The sequence below is a fragment of the Sinocyclocheilus grahami genome, unplaced genomic scaffold, assembly GCF_001515645.1.
Source record: "Sinocyclocheilus grahami isolate Dianchi unplaced genomic scaffold, SAMN03320097.WGS_v1.1 scaffold1101.1, whole genome shotgun sequence".
NCBI lineage: Eukaryota > Metazoa > Chordata > Actinopteri > Cypriniformes > Cyprinidae > Sinocyclocheilus > Sinocyclocheilus grahami.
The window spans coordinates 218,518-232,477 of NW_015506280.1; the positions used below are offsets into that span (position 1 = coordinate 218,518).

The following is a 13,960-nucleotide window of genomic DNA, read 5'->3' on the forward strand; positions in this document are numbered from 1 at the left end:
GTGTGTGTTTTTAAGTATCTTACAGACGTAGAGGACTATTCTTCGTAGTCAGGTCATATATACAGTATGTCCTCTGTGTCTCTTTTTCCAACCTTTTTATGTGTAAACATTATTGCTAATAGTCATGAATAACTGACTAACAAACCTGATTTTTCTGTTGCATAACTTATCCCAGTTGAAACGATTGTTTACGTACAAACTCAACAGTCTGACTTGCTGTTATCGATCAAAATGAAAGGGGAAGTATGAAACCAGAAAGGTTTCCTGAACTGTATGTCTTTATTTGAACATTTTGGTAGCATTGTTGCATTAGTCTGGTCGGGATGTTCACACAAACAAAACAGTGTTTCTGATAGCATCAAAGAGCCACAGTATGACTTAGAGTTGACTGTAAACATTAACATGGAAGAAAGTATTTAACGATCCAAAAATGGCATTTCCTTTAATTAAAGCTATTTCTTTTCCTCAGAACCTCAACCAGAACCCAAGGACTCTCCTTCCCAAGTTCTACGGCCTGTACTGTGTTCAGTCTGGAGGAATTAACATTCGTCTCGTGGTTATGAACAATGTTCTGCCTCGGTCTTTAAAGATGCACTACAAATATGACCTGAAGGGCTCTACGTACAAGAGACGGGCGTCACGAAAAGAGCGGGAAAAGGCCTGCCCCACATATAAGGACCTAGACTTTGTGGACATGCACGATGGCTTGTACTTTGACACAGAGACATATAACGCCCTGATGAAGACGCTACAGCGGGACTGCCGGGTGAGTGCTACCCTATTTGTGTAAATTTTCAAACAAAAAATAAGTGGTGTCTGCACGTGCAAAAGTTGTGGGTGGTTTCCAGAGCACTGCTATGGTTGTAGCATGTTTGAAGTTTTGTGTCCAATAGAATATAAAGCAATTTGGAAGTAAAACAACAACAAAAGGCTTCTGATATGAATCACAGTGAATCATGAGGTGCAAAACAAATGTATTTTACATATTTGACTGAGTTTCTGTGACGACCAACCTTGATTTGATCAAACCTGATCTGGCCTGAGTGTCACCGAAGTGTTTTATTGCAAGGTATCTTGTGACAAATCATGCACTTAAAGGGTTTGTTCACCCAAAAATGAAAATTAGGCTGCGTTTTACTCACCCCCGAGGCATCCTAGGTGTATATGACTTTCTTCTTTCAGACGAATCCAGTCGGAGTTATATTAAAAATTGTCTTTGATCTTTCAAGCTCTATCATTGCAGTCAGCGGGTGTTGCATTGCTTCAGTCCAAAAGAAGTTAAATAAAAAGCGCCCATGCATAAAAAAAGTGTCTCACACGGCTCTGGGGGGTGAACAAAGGCCTCCTGTAGCGAATCTATGGGTTTTTGTAAGAAAAATATCCATATTCAAAACGTAATAATCACTTTAATCTAGGTCAGTGTTGCGCATGCGCCGGTGAGTCTCGTGAAATCCAACTTTTACTTACAGGATCAAAGGAAGCAAAGTTTAAATTAGCAAAGGAAAACCAGTCTCCTCTTGGCTTATATCGAAATCCTCTGACATTCGTCTTTACAAATCCTCGTTTTGTACTTCTAATTCTTGACCGTTGTTTTGTTTTGATCTCTCCGCTGCGTTTCCGCATGCATCACTTCTGAGCGGTGCATGCGCAAAGCTGACCTCATACATCATTCGCCCAGAACTGCTTCCATTTACAACAGTGAGCTCAGGCTAGATTCAAGTGATTATTACGTTTTGAATATGGATATTTTTCTTACAAAAACGCATTGACATACGTCATTCCCCTGGAACTGCTTCTGTTTACAACAGTGAGCGCAAGCTAGATTCAAGTGATTATTATGTTTTGAATATGAATATTTTTCTTACAAAAACGCATCGATTCGTTACAGGAGACCTTTGTTCACCCCCCGGAGCCGTGTGAGACTATTTTTATGGATGGGCGCTTTTTATTTAACATGTTTTGGACTGAAGCAATGCAACACCCGCTGAGTGCAACGATAGAGCTTGAAAGATCAAAAACAATTTTTTATATAACTCCGACTGGATTCGTCTGAAAGAAGAAAGTCATATACACCTAGGATGCCTCGGGGGTGAGTAAATCGCAGCCTTATTTTCATTTTTGGGTGAACTAACCCTTTAAGAGTATCATATGGCTCATGTTTCACTAGAATAAATGAAGTTCAAAAAACAGGGCCATCAAAAATTATGCATTATCGCACATTTCATTTTATACTTTACATTGCTAAAAATGAGGTGTTTGCAGAACAAACAATAACAGAGTCTGTCAAGTTGCTATTACTTGCTCATTTTAACATTTCTCTAAAAAGATTTACATGCAATTTTTCTCTTATTTCACAGTTATTTTAAATATTATGTACTCTATCTCATTAATATTTCAATAAGAATTGTACACTACTGTTCAAAAGTTTAATTTTATTTATTTATTTTAAGAAATTAACACTTCAGCATGGGCACATTAAATTGATCAAAAGTAACAGTAAAGACATTTGTTATGTTATAAAAATGTATATTTCAAAGAAATGTTCTTTTGAACTTTCTATTCACGAGGTGTTTGCAGAACAAACAATAACAGAGTCTGTCAAGTTGCTATTACTTGCTCATTTTAACATTTCTCTAAAAAGATTTACATGCAATTTTTCTCTTATTTCACAGTTATTTTAAATATTATGTACTCTATCTCATTAATATTTCAATAAGATTGTACACTACTGTTCAAAAGTTTAATTTTATTTATTTATTTTAAGAAATTAACACTTCAGCATGGGCACATTAAATTGATCAAAAGTAACAGTAAAGACATTTGTTATGTTATAAAAATGTATATTTCAAAGAAATGTTCTTTTGAACTTTCTATTCATCAAAAAATCCTGATGAATAGAAAATGTATCACAGTATATTAGAATGATTTCTGAATGATCATGTGACACTGAAGACTGGAGTAATGATGCTGAAATTTTTTTGATGAACTATTCCTAACTATTATATACAGAAAATAAATTAAAATAGAAAACAGTTCTTTTAAATTGTATTACTTTTTCCATAATATTACTGTTATTACTGTATTTTTGATCAAATACATGCAGCCTTGGTGAGCATAAGAGACTTCTTTCTAAAACATTAATAAATCTTACCAACCCTAAACTTTTGAACAGTGGTGTACATGGAGAGCTAATTGCCATTGTCTTAAACTGTTGACAACATCACAAAAACACTCATTATATGAACTCATGAGATAAAAACATGCACCTTAAAATGCCACAGATAGACCTCAAGACTCAGTACCTGAATCACAACAAGGGTAACAATCAGCTAAATAATCTATTTGAGGATCATTCTTACGTTACAAGACATTGCGTTACTAAACATGAGAAGAGAATCAACAGTATGAGTGTACTGTAAATGGAACTGGAGAAGGTCAAGTGATACAATTATATTAAGTATGAAAGAGAATTGAACAGAACCACAAAACCACCAGCTATGCTTGCTATTTTGAGTATAGCATAATAGAAAGGCTGCATTGAGATGTTTTTTGTATGCATCTGTTGTCATGTTTTGCGTTTTAAAACATAAAAGTGGCTTTCTAAAATGGCACTTAGATTTCCCAAGATTTAATATAAATCTCATGATAGAGTTCATGATAGTCTTCAGCTCCACAGTAGCTTATTAACAGATTCAAAATGTGCTGAGCAGCAAACCTCTCCGTTCAGCTGGGAAACAAACTGCATAAATCCAGTTTGGCATTCCTTTCTATTTCAGCAGATCAGGCTGTTGACATGGTCTGGTAAATGTTGTTTTTCACATGATTTTTTTTTTCTGACTAAATGACTTGTAAACAATTAGATGGTATTTTCCCTCCTGGACAATTTCCATAACTGCTTAAATATTAGGGCTTGGTTGGTAATGTATGCCCTACATTGACAGTATTTGACAACTATTGATGAGCACCATATGTTTGTTCTCCAAGGAAACTATAGGTGTTGTAGGTGGTTGTAATGGCAATGCTGTGTGGTTGTTAAGATGTTCTGAGTGGTTTTTAGGGCATTGCTAGGTAGTTGAAGAAACACCACTACTAAAATGAATGTACTGTAGATAGCATAGCTCAGAATTTTTTTGTTTTTATGAAATTGATACATTTATTCAGAAAAGGTCCATAAATTGATCAAAAGTGACAGTAAAGACATTTATGTTATGTAATGTTACAAAAGATCTCTATATCAAATAAATTCTGTTCTTTTAGAACTTTCTATTAATCAAAGAATCTTGAAAAAAAGCATAATGGTTTCCACAAAACTATTAAGCAGCACAACTGTTTTCAACATTGATGATAATAAGAAATGTTTCTTGAGCAGCAAATCAGCATATTAGAATGATTTCTGAAGGATCATGTGACACTGAAGACTGGAGTAATGATGCTGATTCAGCTTTGCTATCACTTAAATAAATTACATTTTAAATTAAATTACAAGAATATTTACCGTAATATTTTAAATTGTAATAATGTTTCACAAACAATATTACTATTTTTACTGTATTTTTGATCAAATAAAGGCAGCCTTGGTGTGCATGAGAGACTTATCTTACGGACCCCAAACTTTTGAACGGTAGCCTAATTTGGTCTTTTGTTTGAGTTCATACTGAAATCTTTGACATTTGATTGCCAAATCAAAGCACAATTTGGTACTTAAATGGACAGTTCCTCCAAAAATGAAAGTTCTGTCCTCATTTTACTTTTTTTCTCTGGAGCACATTAGAAATTATTTTGAAAAATGTGTTTTGTTTTGGACCCCGTTGACTTTCATTACATGGACACAAACAGTTGAAACATTTTTCAAAATATCTTCTTTTTTTTTTTTGTGGTCCACAGAACAGATAAAGAATGTAATACAGGTTAGAAAAAACACAAGGGTGAGTAAATTATGACAGAACTTAAATTTTTGGGTAAACCACCAAGTCTTCATTCACTTTTCATTTTTCTTATTCGCTCCTCACATTGCTGTCCAGGCAAAATAATTAATATTAAAATTATCACATTTTTCATTTTTGTTTCCTATTTGCGCCCTGCAGTGGTTTTCAAGGACAAATGCCACTTTGTAAGTTCCTCCAAAATCAAGCTGCAAGTAAACAGCCCAGTAACTGAATTACCCAAATGATTGTGGCATGATGTTGAAGTGTCCCAATGCTGCATTAGGTAACCGGCCCTCTGTGGTCGCCTTGTGCTTCTCGAATTCTTCAGCAGACTTGGCACTCGACCAAGCTTCTTCTTTCTTGCTGTTCATTTGTTTACCAACAAACAAGCTTCACAACGGTGCCATTGCGATGGCATTCTAGACACGACTTGTTGTTAAAAACAATTCGAGACAGAATGTTCCCTATATATAACAGTCTTAGAGTTTGTTTTTTTTGGCACCTTAAGTATACTGACTGGCCGGCCCCTGTGAGCGCTGAACAGCCGTAATGCGAGTCATAAAAATGAGAACTCGAGTTTCACACAATAATGACCATACTTGGGGACATTCGGCCCACTGTAGCCCTTCCTGCCATCTAACTTCAGGATTTGAGAAGAACCTAGTCTTTTATGGATTGAAATGGTTGATATGAAGTTCTTAAAACAGATTTTTTTTTCTATGTCAACCTTTTTTTTTAAGGACTTATTTTTGGCGTTTTTTTGCCTTTTATTGATAGGACAGTAGTGAGACAGGAAGCGAAGTGGTAGAGAGGGGGGGGATGGGATCGGGGGAAAGGTCCGCGAGCCGGACTCAAACACGGGACGCCCGAAGTGCAATGGTGCTACATGTCGACGCGCTGCCCACGAGGCTATCGGTGAAGACCTATGTCATCTTTTTTATGGAAGGAGGAATGTTCTTGATGTAAGGAAACACAAACTGCAGTCCAAACACATCCCCATGAGTCCTGTAAGGTTTTATAGTTAGCTTTTCCTTCAGGCTATGTCCTGTGCAGAAACTGAAATGAACACTAAGCAGAAAGTTTCTCCTGAGTAAGCAACACACCCTGGGCCTCAACTGCAGAGCACAACACAGCCAAATCTATAAAATGTAACTGATGATCCTACTAATAAAATGAAGTGCTTATAACTTATTTTGAAAAAGTTTAACTAAGTAATGACAACTTTTTAGCTCAGAAAGTTATTCAACTCAATAGATTGAAGTAACTAATAAGTAAGTATTTGGTGTAATGAAATGTGTTTATGCGGTTTAAGGTTCAAAAATCACATTATTTTCCACATACTGTACATTATTGTTTCTCCTCTATGCCACGCCTTTCTGAAACGCGTACATTTTTACAAAGCTTATCGGTCTGAAAAGCGAGGTGTGCTCTGATTGGCCAGCTATCCAGTGCGTTGTAATTGGCCGAATACCTCAAGCGTGTGATGGAAATGTTACGCCCCTACCATACTGTGATGCCCTGTCAGGCCGGAGCGACGAGACAAAAACATTAAAGCCCATTATAAACGAGGCATTTGTTGCATCCAGTGGAGACGTAATTACGGATTATAATGACTTATACTGTCTTTTTACGCGTTGCATTGCATCTGAATATTTGGGTTGAAGTGTTCTGGAACAGTATTGTAAATACAACTTAACCACTGATTTCTAGTCGTGTCCTCTTTTGGAAGACCAAACAAAACAAACACGGCGGGCTAGAGTGAGGAACAGCCGGCGGGCTAGAGTGAGAGGAGGCGGGCGGGCTTGAGAACGGCGCGGCCGACGGATTCGACGAAGGAGTGTCCGGTGGGCTTGCGAGGTATAATTCACCCAAAAATGTCAGTTGTCATCAATTGTTCGCCCTCATGTTTTTCCAAACCCATAAGACTTAGGTTAATTTTTGACATAAATTTAGATATTTTTAAACACACCAGAGGTTTCTGCCACTACATTTAAGATACATTTACTTGAGAAGCAAATCGACTCAAAATGTTAAGTCTTGTTTTCTTTAAAAAACAAAAATCCAAATGAAGTGAGTTTAAGCTTAAAACAAGACAAAATATTTCATTTAATTTTGATAAATTTTTCAGTAAACATGACTTAATATTTTAAGTCTTTTTGCTTCTCAACTATATGTATCGCAGTGTTAGTTCATTCAGGATTTAATTTACTGTTAGTTCATTCAGGATTTAATTTACTGTTAGGTCATTCAGGATTTAATTTTGAAGTGACTCTCTGAGCTTTTTGATCTTTTTTTGTTTCTCATTTAATTGCACTTTAATGCTTGCCATCAGATTTGGTGCATGACTCCCTGGATAAAACCACAGATATCTGTGGAAACTGACAGGTGCTGGCATTTTCGCTCCATCATTGCTGTTTTTTCTGTTATGTTACTGAAATTGTTTATTACGGTAATGTGCAATGCCGCAAAATAGAGGAGCTTAGAGCTCTGTTAGTGGGTGTGAAATTTTTATTAAAGTTAACTAAAACCATAAAAAACATACTTAATGTACTTAAACTTATTTTTGCCAAGGCAACATTTCTCATTTTCATTTAGTTTAACTTAATGTACTAAAATAATTCAAAATTAAATTAAATTAATAGACATTTGTATTTGTACGCCCTTAAACATGAACTTAGCAAACAAGAGTTTCGCAGAATGAGGGTTATCATCTTGACAAAGAGAAAAAACAGCAACGGTACAGTGGCCAAAGACAAGGTACATTCATCAGGAGGATTTTGGCAGTGGTCCTTGTCATATTGTGGTGAGTTAAATGTTGTGTTGTATATCATGCAGGTGCTGGAGAGTTTTAAGATCATGGACTACAGTCTGCTGTTGGGGGTGCACGTTCTGGACCAGAGTCACAGAGAAGGAGACGTCAACATTGTGGATGGGAAGAGGGCCGTGGGACAGAAAGTTCTTTACTCCACTGCCATGGAGTCTATTCAGGGAGACGGAAAGGCAGCCGAGGCTTTGACCACAGACGACACGTGAGTCCCTGACATTAAAACCCGTGTTTGTCCTGTTCGTGTACATTCAAAATGGGTGTGTTGCAAATAAAACATTTTTAGTGCGTGTTTTAGTAAAAAATGTTTTGCGTTTAGCCAGTGAATGTCACAAAAGAGCTGTTATATTTCACCCCAAAATCTAAAGAAAGAAATGTAAATGATATTTTACTGAAGAAAATGTTTATTTATATACATTATTATTTATAGATACTATTTATGTATTATGTGTCTTATTCTATATGTATTATAAAATTATTTATTATTAACTTTAGTATTTGTTAAGCTGCATTTAATTTATGATTTCATTTATAAACTGTCATATCCTAAATAAATTAAATATAAATTAAATTTAGTTAAAGAAAGTTTAATTTTATTAATATATTAATATTAATATATTTATTAAATTTATTAATTATTAATTTATTTATAAATTATAGATAATTTATATTTCAAACTATATATATATATATATATATATATGTGTGTGTGTGTGTGTGTGTGTGTGTGTAGTCATGTCTTTAAAAAATCATTGCATTTATTTAGAATAATAAGTAGTACAAATAAAAACATGAATATAAAATTGCTGCATTATAGCAATTAGAATTTGTCACAGTGCAAAAATTCTTATTGCCACTAAAAATAAGATTTATGTTTTTTTATGGATTATTTATTTATTTAGTGGTGAAATGGCTTGTCTTGACCTTAATATGTTTTTGTGAGATTTCCCAGCCACTAATAACCTAATATAATGTAAACACAATGTTTCTTTTTACACAGAATGGGAGGCATTCCTGCAAAAACACACAGGGATGAGAAACTACTCATTTTTCTAGGCATTATTGACATCTTGCAGTCTTACAGGTAAGCCTGGTGTCAGTTTACAACAAACCCAAGAGCCCAAATGCCATGTTACACACCAGCTTACAGCATATTCGCTCAATGCACCGTCTTTAAATGAACTCCCTCATCCCTGACGAGATCTCTCACTCTCATTTCCCACCAAGATTCATTAAGAAGCTGGAGCACTCCTGGAAGGCACTCGTCTATGATGGTGTAAGTCTATATATCTCTCTGCTCTCTTCGTTTATGAATAGACTATTCATATCACTGGGGGAATTAAAGACGCTTCCTGGTTTAATTGTCTTGTATTCTCTTTCTCCTAGGATACGGTGTCTGTGCACAGACCGAGTTTCTATGCAAACAGATTTCTCAAGTTCATGAGCTCCAGAGTATTCAGAAAGATTCAGCGTAAGTCAACAACACAAGCAAATTGATTCAGTATTACATAATCACAATGGGTTACATTTTGAATATTAAAGGTTATAGGTGCAACTTGCATCGGCAAAATTCGTTTTGAAGAAAACGTGATAACACTGCACAAACGTTTCTTATTTGTTGTCATTTGTTAACATTAATTAATGCATTAGTTAACATCAATTATGAACAATATATTTTTACAGCACTTTGTTGATGTGAAATACAGTTGTAAAAGTCTTGAAAACAATAATACAAATACAAATGTTCATTTCTTTGTTCATGTTCATAGTGCATTAATTAATTTGAACAGATACGACTTAAAAATGCATGAGTAAATATAGAAATTAAAAATATTGTTCATTGTTAATGTTAAATAATATAGTTAACTAATGTTAACAAATTAAACCTTATTGTTAATTGTTACTGATTATTTAATAATTAAGACATTGTTTAAGCCTCTAAATCTAATTGCATATATCTGTGGATATGAAAAAGAAGAATTATATCAAACTAAAAGAAAATATGTAAAGTCACTGCCACAGTACTAGGATGTTCTGGGTGGTTGCCAGGGTGTTGCTATGCAGTTGCTAGGTGGTTTCTTAGTTGTTTTCTATGATATTCTAACCTCTAGATTAAAAATGAGCAAGCAATTGAATTAGAATTAGAATTAATCTAGTTAATAGTTGGAAAAAGATCCTATTTCAAACTTCCTGTCAGTGACAATACATAAGAACAGAAGTTGCATCAATGTTCTTGCTCGACCGTCATTCTTTTTCAACTTCAGTTTCATTACTAAGAACATTTTGAAACAACATTACATCAGTGCACACAACAGCAGAACTTCTCCTTCCTCTTTCTACAGCTTTACATGAATCAGAAACTGTAATACACTCCATTAATCAGATTTTTATAAGACAAATTAAAATAGCAGAATGTAGATTTATTTTTATCCTTTCTAATAAAGTTAGACAGCAGACCAAGATTCAATTTCACGGTCTATTTGTCTGCTGCCAGGTAACAGCTAGGGGAGAGTTATATCATCATACTTTCAGTTCAATTAGGACAATGTCCATAGTTAATCTCTTTGTCGCACATCCAGCAAATCGTTTCTCCCCGAGCAAGAGGGCGCGGAACTCCATTTCAGCGCTCAAATGCTCTTCTCAAGAAGTGCTGTCCTCACAGAAGGAGGAGAAGGCCGAGGAGAGGACGGACAGACTTGGAGGAGCCCATAGTCTTGCCAGTCTGGATAGGCAAGGTGGGCGGCACTGACTATATGAAAACTGCTGATTTTAGGGCTAGAGGGCTTTTCACATGTGAAGAGACATTTTAAACTCTGGATTAACAATCATGGGCTATCATGTTTCATATTTTACTCTGGATTCGTTTAAATTTCAAGTTTTCACATTGTACATCTGTAAGCCCCGGGGTTAAAGCAATAGTTCTCCCAAACATGAAAATTCTGTCATCATTTACTCACTCTCCACTTGTTCCAAACCTGTATGAGATGCTTTCTTCTGTTGAACACAAAAGAAGATATTTTGAAGAAGTTGACGGTAGCCATTGACTTCCATAGTATGGAAAAAAAAAAATACTATGGGAGTCAATGGCTATCGTCAGCTGTTTGGTTACCAATATTCTTTAGAAATATCTTCTTTTGTGTTTTGGAACAAGTGGAGGGTGAGTAAATGATGACAGATTTTTCATTTTGGGGTCAACAACATTAGCCAGGGTTAAAAATGGCATTAGTCTGGGGTTAAAAAGATACCCTGGGTTAAATGCGGTGTAAAAAGCCCTTGATTTGCATCCTATGCCATCACCAAAGACAAATGGTGACATTTACTTGCAAACATCAGTTCTATCACTGTTGACGTAACATACAGGAAGTGTCTGCTTTTCTATCTCATGCAATATCTTTTGGAAAAACCCTGAAAACTGAGCTGCCATCTGAGACATTTTATTTCCAGACAGTCACGTCTTCCTCATTCAATTCACATTTACTACCTGAACACAAACCTTAGTGCTCAGCCTCAGAAGTTACTCAATGTCTTTGCATTGACTTTTTGCGCTGCTATATTAGTCATCAGCTCAGAGCTGCTGCTGGATATGAATTATAATAAAAAAAATGTGCTAGCTTACCCTTCAAAAGTTTGGGGTCAGTATGTTTTTAAAAAGAAATTCATACTTTTATTCAGCAAGGATACATTCAATTGATCAAAAGTTACAGGAAAGACATATACAACGTTACAAACGATTTCTGTTTAAAATAAATTCTATTGGACGTTACTCATCAAAGAATCCTTAAAAAATGCATCGCAGTTTTCACTAAAATATTAAGCACTGTTTTCGCCATTTGATAATAATAATAAATGTTCATACTATGGGAGTCAATGGCTACCGTCAGCTGTTTGGTTACCAATATTCTTTAGAAATATCTTCTTTTGTGTTTTGGAACAAGTGGAGGGTGAGTAAATGATGACAGATTTTTCATTTTGGGGTCAACAACATTAGCCAGGGTTAAAAATGGCATTAGTCTGGGGTTAAAAAGATACCCTGGGTTAAATGCGGTGTAAAAAGCCCTTGATTTGCATCCTATGCCATCACCAAAGACAAATGGTGACATTTACTTGCAAACATCAGTTCTATCACTGTTGACGTAACATACAGGAAGTGTCTGCTTTTCTATCTCATGCAATATCTTTTGGAAAAACCCTGAAAACTGAGCTGCCATCTGAGACATTTTATTTCCAGACAGTCACGTCTTCCTCATTCAATTCACATTTACTACCTGAACACAAACCTTAGTGCTCAGCCTCAGAAGTTACTCAATGTCTTTGCATTGACTTTTTGCGCTGCTATATTAGTCATCAGCTCAGAGCTGCTGCTGGATATGAATTATAATAAAAAAAAATGTGCTAGCTTACCCTTCAAAAGTTTGGGGTCAGTATGTTTTTAAAAAGAAATTCATACTTTTATTCAGCAAGGATACATTAAATTGATCAAAAGTTACAGGAAAGACATATACAACGTTACAAACGATTTCTGTTTAAAATAAATTCTATTGGACGTTACTCATCAAAGAATCCTTAAAAAATGCATCGCAGTTTTCACTAAAATATTAAGCACTGTTTTCGCCATTTGATAATAATAATAAATGTTCTTCAGCACCAAATCAGCATATTAGAATGATTTCTGAAGAATCATGTGACACTGAAGACTGGAGTAATGATGCTGAAAATTCAGCGTTGACATCACCTGAATAAATTACATGTTAATATATATTAGAAAAGGGTTATTTTAAATTGTAATAATATTTCACAATGTTTCACATAAGAGACTTCTTACAAACACATTAATATCTTGCCGACTCCAAACTTTTGAACAGTAGTTTAGTTACTTTGTCATGCACTGTACATGTATTCCTCCCAGTCACCTCATGTGGTTGTTATTGTCATCTCATACTACAGTGTTCTGGTCCTATAAGCGTCCTGACCTGGTCCCTCAGACTCCTTACCCGTATGAAGTCTCTTCCTTGAGCCACACCCTCTCCCCGCCCTCTATTTACGTCACAGATCGGTACCGGGAGGCCAAATCAAACGAAAGGTGATACCTTTCACACACATCTCACAAACCTTCAGACCCATAAACCTGACACATAACACACCTGTTACCTTCTCACATCTCCACTTCTGTTCCCTCCACAGAGACACTGAAAGGAGTAGTTCAACTAAAATATGAAAATTCAATCATCAGTTACCAAACACATTCGACTCTTTTTTTCCCATGGAACACAAATGGAGAATTTTTTTAGCCACATAGTCATGATGAATGGGGACTAAACACTAAATTCAGATTCATCAATCGGAACGAATTCAATCCAAGTGAAACACAAGTTGTGCATGTAAACACAGAGTTAAACTCAAGAACCAGATTAGTTCAATTCATCGACAAATCATTCTGAGCAGTTCTGTGAACTGAATCAATTGCTTCATTGACAAGATTTGACTCAAAAGATTCCTACACAAATCTAGTTTTGCTACTTCTCTCATTTACACACCAAGGAAAGCTAGATGTCATGATTTTTGTCATTTGATTTCAGTTTCAAGTTGTATAGACTACTTTTATGGTGCATTTGAATAATTTTTCGTTTATTGTAACTGCATAGAAAAGAGCAACAAATACTTAAAATTCCTTTTGTGTTCCACTGAAGAAAGAATGTGATGTGAGTTAGGAATGACATGAGGGTTGAGTAAACAATGACAAACCAGTTCAGTTCAGTTCATTAATGAATCTTTCAGAGCAATTTTGTTAACTGAATCAATTGATACATTGAAAAGATTCACAAATCTTCACAAATCAAACTTATCTCATGGAGATACACACCAAGGAGAGCTAGATATCATATTTTTTGTCATTTGATTTCATTTTCAAGTTTTATAGACTACTTTTATGGTGCGTTTGAGTCCTATTTTAAGCCGTAAAAAACGAAAGAGCAACAAATACTTCAAAATTAGGAAGTTAGGAATGACAGGAGGGTTGAGTAAATGATGACAAATATTTCATTTTTGTGTGAACTATTCCTTTAACTCACCAAGTCACCTTGAATATAGTCAAACAAAGTCACAATGTAACACTTCGAGATCAGTGTCTTATATCCTGCTACAGCGTGAGCAGTTGACCAGGTCATGCTACACTTGTTCTGTTGCTGGATTCTTTGTGTTTGGTTTTCACTGA

The 13,960-nt window shown here is 35.4% G+C and overlaps 1 protein-coding gene across 1 annotated transcript in view; it reads left to right on the forward strand.

Moving 5' to 3' along the window:
• Positions 1 to 13,960, forward strand: part of pip5k1bb (phosphatidylinositol-4-phosphate 5-kinase, type I, beta b) — a 30,513-nt gene that overhangs the window by 8,802 nt on the left and 7,751 nt on the right. Inside the window, exons 4-10 of the mRNA XM_016252353.1 lie at positions 410 to 766; positions 7,761 to 7,954; positions 8,750 to 8,833; positions 8,977 to 9,025; positions 9,136 to 9,220; positions 10,329 to 10,484; positions 12,694 to 12,829. Coding sequence (XP_016107839.1) covers positions 410 to 766; positions 7,761 to 7,954; positions 8,750 to 8,833; positions 8,977 to 9,025; positions 9,136 to 9,220; positions 10,329 to 10,484; positions 12,694 to 12,829 — 1,061 coding nt within the window. The remainder of the gene's footprint in view (positions 1 to 409; positions 767 to 7,760; positions 7,955 to 8,749; positions 8,834 to 8,976; positions 9,026 to 9,135; positions 9,221 to 10,328; positions 10,485 to 12,693; positions 12,830 to 13,960) is intronic.